The sequence below is a fragment of the Callionymus lyra genome, chromosome 1 (assembly GCF_982586985.1).
Source record: "Callionymus lyra chromosome 1, fCalLyr1.hap1.1, whole genome shotgun sequence".
In the NCBI taxonomy this organism is placed as follows: domain Eukaryota; kingdom Metazoa; phylum Chordata; class Actinopteri; order Syngnathiformes; family Callionymidae; genus Callionymus; species Callionymus lyra.
The window spans coordinates 1,767,251-1,778,522 of NC_141818.1; the positions used below are offsets into that span (position 1 = coordinate 1,767,251).

Sequence of the window (11,272 nt, forward strand, 5' to 3'; positions counted from 1 at the left end):
TGAGAAGAAGGCAACAGAAGCAGGAGGAGGATCACTACAGTCCTGGGGTTGGAGAGAGAAGACGCAACACTTACTTGATCATGTGAGGAACCGTGACTTTAGAGTTCTCCTCGAACACGCTGGTCATCAGGCCGTTGCAGCGGATGTTGTCGATGCACTGGAGAGTCAAAGTAGCATTTCATCATCAGTGTGTGTGTCTTTGTGTGATTGTGTGTGTTTGTGTGTGTTTGTGTGTGTGTTTGTGTGTGTGTCTGTGTGTGTTTGTTTGTGTTTCTGTGTGTTTGTGTATGCGTGTGTTTGTGTGTCTGTGTGTTTGTGTGTGTCTGTGTTTGTGTGTGTGTTTGTATCCTTCTGTGAGTCTGTGTGTTTGCATCCTTCTGTGTGTTTGTGTATGTGTGTGTTTGTGTGTGTCTGTGTGTGTTTGTATACTTCTGTGTGTGCTTTTGTATCCTTCTGTGTGTGTGTTCATGTGTGTTTGTATCTGTCTTTGCGTGTGTGTGTGTCCATGTGTGTTTGTATCTGTCTGTGTGTTTGTATCTGTGTGTGTGTCCATGTGTGTTTGTATCTGTCTGTGTGTGTTTGTATCTGTGTGTGTGTCCATGTGTGTTTGTATCTATGTGTGTTTGTATCTGTGTGTGTGTCCATGTGTGTTTGTATCTGTCTGTGTGTGTCCATGTGTGTGTGTTTGGATCTGTCTATGTGTCTGTGTGTGTGTCCATGTGTGTTTGTATCTGTCTGTGCGTGTGTCCATGTGTGTTTGTATCTGTGTGTGTGTCTGTGTGTGTCTATGTGTGTTTGTATCTGTCTGTGTGTGTCCATTTGTGTTTGTATCCGTCTATGTGTGTCCATGTGTGTGTTTGTATCGGTCTGTGTGTGTCCATTTGTGTTTGTATCCGTCTGTGTGTGTCCATGTGTGTTTGTATCTGTGTGTGTGTCTGTGTGTGTCTGTGTGTGTTTGTATCCGTCTGTGTTGTGATTGTTTACTGCAACCTTACTTCTTTGTCGTGGACGCGTCAGAGGAAGGAGACGCACCAGTCTGACCATGAATCATGTTTATTAAAGATCAGTTACAAGAAGACATTCATCGTCAGTAAGAATCTAAAGCTGGACAATCAAGTCGAGTCACATGACGTCACTGTGTCTTCACTGCAGCACAAACAACCAACAAACGTTCTCAGAGACTTTCATCCAAACATTGAAGCTTCACGTGATGATGTGACGACAATCTCACTGTCGTCTACTTTAACTACACAATCTCACTGTCGTCTACTTTAACTACACAATCTCACTGTCGTCTACTTTAACTACACAATCTCACTGTCGTCTACTTCAGCTTCACAAACTCACACGAGGACCAAACACAGACTCCAGCATGTAGAGGTTGAGAGAACTTGGTCTGGACTGTGTGGAGGAGAGTCATGGTCTCAGAGACGCTGTAGAAGGACAGAAGACCAGCAGAGTGATCCAGGTACACCCCCACTGTGGAGGGTCTGACTCTGGAGACTTCAGTGTTGACATCGTTGTGTGCAAATGAACAACTAGAGTTTAAACAATATAAACGCCAAGATTTGTCATTTAATCCAAAACAACTTTCTCTTCCTGATCTGCTGATGTTCTTGTATGAAACTGCTACTAAAGCATCTCCTGTTATCTTCACCTCCCAGTAACAACGTCCAGTCAAAGACTCTTGACTCAAGACCTGAGGATATGTAATGAATCTGTCTGGATGATCAGGACGAGACTGATCTTTACTCATAAATGTCACTTTCTTGTTTCCTTCAGACAACATCAACCTTGAGGCTGCAGTGTTTGGATCCAGAGTGATGTCCTGTGAGTATGTGAGGAACTGCTCTCTCTCTGGATGGACCATCAGTGAGATGTTGGTCCACATGTCTCTCAGAAGGTCCTGGAGTTTGTCTCTCCAGGCTGACATGAAGGCTGACACTTCTTCAAAGCGACGGTGAGTTTGCTCAAGGGTCGTGGAGGAGGTCGTGTCTTCAGTGACCTCTGAGAGTGAGGTCAGGTTCTGGAGGAAGACGGTGTGACTGTCGGTGAGTGACAGCTGCTGCAGCTCAGCATCTTTCTTCTTCAGCTCAGAGATCTTCTGCTCCAGCTGCTCCTTAAGTCCTCGGACTCGAGCGGCTTCAGTCTCCTGCTGAGATCTGATCTTCAGCTCCACATCAGACTTTCTTCTCTGGAGCATCTGGATCATCTGGTCCAGGGTCTCCTGACTGGTCTTCAGTGCTTTATCAGCAGAGACTCTGATGTTCTTCTCCTCCTGCTGGAACAGCTTCACTTCCTCCTCTGTCTTCTGGATCATCTGCTGGATCCTTCCTCGACTCTGATCCACGTCTTTCTCTCGCTCCCTCCTCTCTGCTGCCGCCGAGACCATGTCATGATCTTTGTGTTGGTCCACAGCACAGAGAGAACAGATGAGCTGCTGATCAGAACGACAGAACAGCTTCTTCTCCTCCTCGTGTTGAGGGCAGATCATCTCCTGGAGCTGCTTGGACGGCTGGACCAGCTTGTGTCTCCTGTAGGCCGGAGCTTCTAGATGAGGCTGGAGGTGAAGGTCACAGTAGGAGACCAGACACATCAGACAGGACTTGATGGCTTTCATCTTCCTCCCAGTGCAGACGTCACAGACCACATCTTCAGGTCCAGCATAGCAGAGGTTCTCAGCTGCTCCAGTCTTCTTCAGCTCCTCCACTAACTCTGCTAACACAGTGTTCTTCTGCAGGACAGGTCTTTGTGTGAAGCTCCGTCTGCACTGAGGACACTTGTAGATGTCCTTGTCCTGCCAGTGACCTTCAAGACAGATCTTACAGTAGTTGTGTCCACAGGGAAGAGAGACTGGATCCTTCAGTAGATCCAGACAGATGGAACAAGAACTCAGATCAACTCTAGTCTCCATGTCTGTGCGACTGAAACACTCCCTTCACAGGTCAACACTTTTATACTCTCAGTCACCTGTTGACGTAACAATCTGGTCCAACCTGTGGACTCACCTGATCGTTCTTGACAATGACCTCGACACACCTTGATTCTGTCTCACACCCATACAAATATGTTTGTGTCTCCGTGTGTGTGATTCTAAATGTCTGCATGTGTGTGTATCTACGTGCAAGTGTGTGTGTGTGTGTGTTCATTTGTGCATGTGTATGTCTTATTGCATGAGTGTGTAAATGTGTGTGAATGTCTATGTTAGTGTGTCTGCTTACTTTGCGTGTGCGTGTCTTTGTGTATGTGTGTGTGTATGTCTTTATGTGTGTGTGTGTGTGTGTGTGTGTGTCTACGTGCGTCAAACCAAACCAATGCTGTTTTTCTTGTGGTTCACTACGAGACCATGGCTTCCCTACCCTAGGTCTCCAAACCTACCAGTGATCTTCACCACCATCACCCCATATTGACTGGTTTATGAGGACGATCTTGGGGTGAAGCTGTCAAACTGTAGGTGCAGCTAAAGAGGGGGTTCAGTGGAAGACGAACTCCAACACATTAGTGTCGGTGAATCCATTGTGAACAATGTGTCAAAATGATAAACAAATATGTTCGTCTGCCTCGATGACTTATGGATCTTCTCCCGGTCGTGTGTTTGCGTGTCTTTGTGTGTTTGTGTCTATGTCTGTGTGTGTATGTTTGTCAATGCGCGTGTTTATCTTAATGCATGTATGTGTGTGTTGATGAATGTCTGTCTTTGTGTGTGTGTATGTGTAAATGTGCGTGAATGTGTCTATGTATTTGTGTCAACATGCTTGTGTGTGTGTCTTTGTGTGTGTGTGTGTGTGTGTATCTACATGTGTGTGTGTGTCTATATGCATGCAGGTGTGTGTCCCTGTATGTTTGTGTCTATGTGCATAGGTGTGTTTGTGTCTTGGTGTGTTTATGTGTGTGTAAGTGTTCCGGTGTGTGTGTCTCCTTGTCTGTGTGTGTGTGTATGTTTACATCTTCGTGTGTCTACATGTGTGCTGGTGGTGAATGTGTGTAGCTGTGTGTGAGTCTGTCTCTGTGTTTGTGTATCTCTGTGTCTGCGTGCATGTCTGTGCATGTGCATGCGTATGTGTTAGTTTATCAATGTGTGTGTGTGTGTGTGTGTGTGTCGGTGTATGTGTGTATATTTGATTGATTGATTGGGTGTGTGTCTTTATCTGTGTGTCTCTACATAGTGCTGGTGGTGTGTCTCTATTGTGCGTCTGTGTGCATTTGTGTGTGTCTAATCGTGTGTCTCTGTCAGATCTTAAATATTTGATCAATGATATCAATAATTGTTGTGTTATTTTCAGTCTAACTGTTCAGTTTGTGTTGTGATGTTTTAGTTGAATGTGTCGAGAAGGTCTTAGTTGGTCACCTGGCTGATGTCACTGGTCCACGCCGCCTTCTCCTGCCGCGACGGCGCCAGCAGGACGACGGTGAATGCGGGCGAGTCGGTCGGTTCCACCACCAGCTTGAAGTCCAGCTGACCGAACACCTGAGCGCCTCCTTTACCTGAGCGGCAGAAACGTCCCTTTAGAACATGAGTTAGTACTTTTTTACTGCCTCTCTTAAAATTGTGTAGGTTTTTAGGTGTGTGTGTACTTGTGTGAATGTGTGTGTGCATACTTGTGCGTGTAGGCATGTGTGTGTATGTGTCTCTTTAGGTGTGTGTTGGTGTGCGTACATGTGTGTTTGTGTAAGTGTGTGCGTACTTGTGTATGTGTAGTTGTGTGTGTGTGTGGTTGTGTATGTTTGTGCGTACTTAATATCCAGGCTTTAATGTGCAATAAAAGTAATAGAGCAGTGAGGTCAAAGGTCAGGGCGTGGCATTAAAGGAGTGTCTGGTATTTAAAGGCTGGTGTTTAGGGCGCACACACGCACACACACACACACACACACGCACACACACACACACACACATCACCTCATTAACAGGGTCAGTGGTGATGAAAGTGTGAAAACACCGAAGACAGACTCACACTCCTCGTCGCTGGCGTCGGGTTCCTCTATCAGAGTGCAGTCGATGAGCGACAGAACGCCACCTTGCTGCGGAGGAGAGAGAGGGAGGTGGAGGTGAGAGGGAGGTGAGAGAGACTTGGGGTGCTGGTCCACGGCAGGGTCACCTTCAGCAGGTGCAGCTTCCCCCCGGAGCTCCTGGTGCACACCAGGAAGTGTTTGGTGAAGAGGAAGCACTGGCGCTCGCCCTCCTTCTTCAGGGACAGAGACCCCAGACGCACCTTGCTGAGCTTCCCTCGCTCCACGGACGGCAGCTGGATCAGAGACCCTGAGGACGACAACGTCCGTCGGTCACCGGTCGCACAAACTCAGGAACACACACTGAATATTTCTTCTTCTCTTGATTACATTATATCTTTTTATTTTATTTTATGATATTTTATTGAAATTAAAACCTGGCACTAGAAGGCAGCAGCCGTTACGTCAATGAAATCCCATAAGATGACTGAGGACGAGAGGATACAGTGACTCCAGCAGCCTTTAAAGCTGATGTTTGGATATATTTTGGTTTCAAAATAAATTAAAAGGAGTCACGACTTCGTCAAGAGTCATGTGGTCTGTAAATTCTGGTGATGACTGAGGACAAGAGGATACAGTGACTCCAGCAGCTTTTAAAGCTGATGTTTGGACATATTTTGGTTTGAAAACAAATTAAAGCAGTTGAGACTTCGCCAAGAGTCATGTGGTCTGTAAATACTACAACACCAGAGTCAAGTACTGGACAATACTACACATATATACTTGTTACTATAACTATCGTATCGATACGATATTACCATTTGTATTTTTTATCTTTGTCTTCCTTTAACTATTGGATGATAGAAGTAGTTTCTCTATACTTTTAAGTGTCATTAATCCATTTGTAGTTCAGGAATTGTAGTTGAAAAGTTTATTTTTTATAAATATTTATCCCGTTCATGCGAGAACTATATGACTTATGCCGGGGGGGTTTTCTTTTGTGTCCTTAAATATTTGTATATATATATAATTATATATATATATCTTTAGTTGTTGCTTAATGCATTCATTTGAATACAACAGATTGGATGTTACTTCCTGTTTAACCCTAGTTAAGGGGACTCACCCTGGTTCAGGGGACTCACCCTGGTTCAGGGGACTCACCCTGGTTCATAGGACTCACCCTGGTTCAGAGGACTCACCCTGGTTCAGGGGACTCACCCTGGTTCAGGAGACTCACCCTGGTTCAGGAGACTCACCCCCTGGTTCAGAGGACTCACCCAGAGGACTCACCCTGGTTCAGAGGACTCATCCCTGGTTCAGAGGACTCCTTCCTGGTTCAGAGGACACGCCCTGGTTCAGAGGACACGCCCTGGTTCATAGGACTTATCACCTGGTTCAGAGGACTAAGCCCCTGGTTCAGAGGACTCACCCTGGTTCAGAGGACTCACCCCTGGTTCAGAGGACTCACCCCTGGTTCAAAGGACTCACCCTGGTTCAGAGGACTCACCCCATGGTTCAGAGAACTCACCCTCTGGTTCAGAGGACTCACCCCTGGTTCAGAGGACACGCCCTGGTTCAAAGGACTCACCCCCTGGTTCAGAGGACTCACCCCCTAGTTCAGAGGACTCACCCCCTGGTTCAGAGGACTCACCCCCTGGTTCAGAGGACTCACCCCATGGTTCAGAGGACTCACCCTCTGATTCAGAGGACTCACCCCTGGTTCAGAGGACTCACCCCTGGTTTAGAGGACACGCCCTGATTCAAAGGACTTATCCCCTGGTTCAGAGGACTCACCCTCTGGTTCAGAGGACTCACCCCTGGTTCAGAGGACTCACCCCATGGTTCAGAGGACTCACCCTCTGGTTCAGAGGACTCACCCCTGGTTCAGAGGACTCACCCCCTGGTTCAGAGGACTCACCCCCTAGTTCAGAGGACTCACCCCCTGGTTCAGAGGACTCACCCCATGGTTCAGAGGACTCACCCTCTGATTCAGAGGACTCACCCCTGGTTCAGAGGACTCACCCTGGTTCAGGGGACTCACCCCTGGTTTAGAGGACACGCCCTGATTCAAAGGACTTATCCCCTGGTTCAGAGTACTCACCCTCTGGTTCAGAGGACTCACCCCTGGTTCAGAGGACTCACCCCATGGTTCAGAGGACTCACCCTCTGATTCAGAGGACTCACCCCTGGTTCAGAGGACTCACCCCCTGGTTCAGAGGACTCACCCCTGGTTCAGAGGACACGCCCTGGTTCAAAGGACTCACCCCCTGGTTCAGAAGACTCACCCTGGTTCACAGGACCAGGGTGAGTCCTGGTTCAGAGGACTGGCCCTGGTTCAGAGGACTCAACCCTGGTTCAGAGGACTAACCCCTAGTTCAGAGGACTCACCCTGGTTTAGAGGACTGTGTCGGGTTTTTTTATGGTATGTGTACACGTTACCATAGCGACCAGAGAACATGCTAAAGACAACAGATGGATGTTATTTCCTTATTTTCTAGGCCTGAGGTCACGAGTACGCTGTAAATAAAGTTGTAAAAGAGTTCACAGTGGCTCAGGTGTGTCGTTATTATACTGAACAACAGTTTTATGCTGTTCGTCACACGCTCCAGTCACACCGACATTTTCAGCTCACTACTCGGTGACTCACACGTTGCAAACACTAACGTCTTTTTAAAAAATGTTTTGATTAGTGAAAATAATTTTAATTGTGCGACTGAAGGACACTTTCTACAACATATTTCCTATTTATATTGAATTTTTATATGTTTTTTTACTCATAAAAAAGCTTTTGAAGATACGTTAGCATTTGTGACGTGTGTCGTCATCATGTAGGAAGTGTCCGGACTGAAATGGTACTTGCACCGGTCCGCGAAATCCTGATCCTGACATTAAACCGGTCCGTGGTGAAAAAAAAGATTGGGGACCCCTGGTTCAGAGGACTCACCCCGGTTCAGAAGTCTCACCCGGGATCAGAGGACTCACCCCTGGTTCAGAGGACTCACCCCTGGTTCAGAGGACACGTCCTGGTTCAGAGGACTCACCCCTGGTTCAGAGGACTCACCCCTGGTTCAGAGGACACGCCCTGGTTCAGAGGACTTATCCCCTGGTTCAGAGGACTCACCCCTGGTTCAGAGGACACGCCCTGGTTCAAAGGACTTATCCCCTGGTTCAGAGGACTCACCCCCTGGTTCAGAGGACTCACCCCTGGTTCAGAGGACTCACCCTGGTTCAGAGGACTCACCCCCTTGTTCAGAGGACTCACCCTGGTTCAGAGGACACGTCCTGGTTCAAAGGACTTATCCCCTGGTTCAGAGGACTCACCCCCTAGTTCAAAGCACTTATCCCCTGGTTCAGAGGACTCACCCCATGGTTCAGAGGACTCACCCCTGGTTCAGAGGACTGACCCCCTGGTTCAGAGGACACACCCTCTGGTTCAGAGGACCCACCCCTGGTTCAGAGGACTGACCCCCTGGTTCAGAGGACACACCCTCTGGTTCAGAGGACTCACCCCTGGTTCACAGGACTCACCCCTGGTTCAGGGGACTCTCCCTGGTTCAGAGGACTGTTTCGTTTTATTTTGATGGTATGTTTACACATTACCATAGTGACCAGAGATCATGATAAAGACAACAGATGGATGTTATTTCCTTATTTTCTAGGCCTGAGGACACGAGTACGCTGTAAATGAAGTTGTAAAAGAGTTCAAAGTGGTTCAGGTGTGTCGTAATTATACTGAACATAAGATAAACAGTTTTATGCGGTTTGTCACACTTTCCAGACGCACACGACATTTTCCAGCTCGCTACTCGGTGCAACTGCATTGAGTCTACATGTTCCTCCTTGTGCTTCCGATTTTATTGTGAAAGCCGCTCCCTTCTGTGTCTGTGCTAGTCTTACTTCCCCCCTGTCTGAGTAGTAATTGTTCCCAGCCGTGTCTCGTTAGTCCCAACCCCAGCTGCTGCTGATTGCTCCCCTGTGTTCTTAAGCCTCCACTCTCTGTCACGTCCTTGTCTTGTAATCACCATTTTCCAGTACCTTTATTCTGCCGCTGAGTATTCCTGCTTCATACCCTGTCTCCTTGCCTTTGTCCCGACCAAGACTCCTTTCCTGCCTGTTGTGATTATCGACCTGTTTCTGGACACTTTCTACAACATATTTCACATTTATATTGAATTTTTATGTTTATGTTTTTTTACTCATAAAAAAGCTTTTGAAGACACATTAGCATTTGTGACATGTGTCGTCATCATGTAGGAAGTGTCCTGACTGTAATGGTACTTGCACCGGTCTGCGAAATCTTGATACTGACATTAAACCGGTCCGTGGTGAAAAAAAAGGTTGGGGACCCCTGGTTCAGGAGACTCACCCCGTTTCAGGCGACTCGCCCTGGGTCAGGGGACTCACCCTGGTTCAGGGGACTCGCCCTGGTTCAGAGGACTCACCCTGGCTCAGGAGACTCACCCTGGTTCAGAGGACTCGCCCCTGGTTCAGAAGACTCACTCTGGTTCAGGAGACTCACCCTGGTTCAGAGGACTCACCCTGGTTTATGAGACTCACCCTGGTTCAGAAGACTCACCCTGGTTCAGAGGACTCACCCTGGCGGACGAAGGTCTGGCTGGTGTCCAGCAGGATGTCGCATCCTTCCACGATCATCCTCTCGATGGCCAGGTTCTTCCGGATGTTCTCGGTGTCGCTCACCTCGTCGTGCATCACCCTGAACACAAAGAACTCTTGAGCAAAGTCCACAATCAAACCCAGGACCAGAGTATGGAGTTAAAATGGGTTCGTAAGTCCCACATGCCCGTGACATGAGATCTGTACTATTCACCTGCATGGACATATCTACACATTCGTACCCGTGATCCAACCCGGAGTATGTGGGAGAAACGCACCAGTTTTAACTTCGTACAAGACGCTCACCTGGACAGTTCCTCCAGCTTGGACTTGGCGAACTCCAGACTCTTGCGCTCCACGTGCTCGTGAGGCGTGTGCGCCAGCAGCTCGTGCAGAGTGATGATGTAGCGAGGGATCTTGGAGGTGGAGAAATCAAACAACATTGAACACTTGTTGAAACAATCACTCCCGGGGGGGTGGAGGTCACACCTGGAACATGGGGTACGTGAGGAAGGTCTCCAGCATCCGGCCCTCGCAGGCCCCGTTGGACTCGTACTGTTTGAGCAGCTTGTCGAAGTCCCGGTTCTGCTTGCAGTTGGCCAGAACCTGCAGACTGTACTGGTGGTTCCGGACGAACTCCTGGTTAAGCATCGGCAGCAGGATGTCGAACAGGTCGGCTGTCGGGAGGAAACATGAGGTTTTAACGTGACATGTTGTTTTTCTTCAATAAACACGTTCAAGTGTATCTTTTACAGCCAATAATGAGTTAGTTTAGGAAAAACACAAATATATATATAAACTCCCATGATTCAGAACTTATGAATAAAATTCACTTTGAATTTAAAAATAATGAGAATAATAATAAATAAGTAATGCTTTTTATTATTTTATTCATAATACAATATAATATACAGAAGAAAATATTTATTGCATGTGTAAAATATTTTTGTAATGTATATATACATTTTTTTTTTAAAAGTAACTTAATTACAGATTAAGTTACAATTTTTTTTTTAAAATGTATTATTTTGATTTAATAAGATGAACCACAAAAATACACACAACTAATAATAATAATAGTAACTTTTTGTATTTATTATAGTGCACTTTTTATAATACAATATATTAAATATAATTGTATGAAGAAATATTTATTGCATATATATACACGATTAAAATAAAATACAAAATATTTATATTGTTTTAAAAATACATCTTTATTACAAAACAAGTTATGTATTTATTTTAACAATATATTTGTTAAATTCTTTTCTTAATAGGTTCGTTTTTGCCATTTTTTATTAGGTTTTAACACTTCAAATAAATAATATATTATTGGATTTATTTAATGTTAATTAATCACAAGTTAGTTCCATTTCATGATACAAATGCTTAATGAGTACACATTTCAGACGAATATTTGAATGTAATATTCATGGAATCAATGTTGAACATGTTCGATCGTTTGTATTGTATCATATCATTAAATAAATTTCATCATCATTATTATATTATACTCTTCCCTTCACTTTTCATAGAACCCTCTGGCGCCCCCTGGCGGCCACCACCTCAAAAACCTCTAATGTAGCCCGTTGATCAGTCAATATTTTCTTGAATAAATCAATATTTTTCATTGATGATGTAAATGTAAGAAGTGATGTCTTGTTACTGCATCATTCAAAACTCAACTTAAACCTAATTTTGATTT

General features: G+C 45.8%; 2 protein-coding genes across 2 annotated transcripts in view; both read right to left on the minus strand.

Annotated features, from left to right (window-relative positions):
* LOC148087363 (ras-specific guanine nucleotide-releasing factor 2-like) overlaps window positions 1–11,272 on the minus strand; it is a 34,802-nt gene that overhangs the window by 19,124 nt on the left and 4,406 nt on the right. Inside the window, exons 2-8 of the mRNA XM_087786256.1 lie at window positions 10,054–10,241; window positions 9,871–9,980; window positions 9,546–9,664; window positions 5,097–5,257; window positions 4,953–5,019; window positions 4,349–4,485; window positions 75–157 (exon numbers count right to left, since the gene is read on the minus strand). Of these exons, the coding sequence (XP_087642382.1) occupies window positions 75–157; window positions 4,349–4,485; window positions 4,953–5,019; window positions 5,097–5,257; window positions 9,546–9,664; window positions 9,871–9,980; window positions 10,054–10,241 (865 nt within the window). The remainder of the gene's footprint in view (window positions 1–74; window positions 158–4,348; window positions 4,486–4,952; window positions 5,020–5,096; window positions 5,258–9,545; window positions 9,665–9,870; window positions 9,981–10,053; window positions 10,242–11,272) is intronic.
* Window positions 1,036–3,040, minus strand: LOC148087364 (tripartite motif-containing protein 16-like). The gene has a single exon (XM_087787474.1). The coding sequence runs from the start codon at window positions 2,912–2,914 to the stop codon at window positions 1,325–1,327; it is 1,590 nt and encodes a 529-aa protein (XP_087643600.1). The 5' UTR covers window positions 2,915–3,040; the 3' UTR covers window positions 1,036–1,324.

Excerpts from the sequence above, each read along its gene's own strand:
- LOC148087364 (XM_087787474.1), bottom strand. The coding sequence starts at position 2,914 with ATGGAGACTAGAGTTGATCTGAGTTCTTGTTCCATCTGTCTGGATCTA.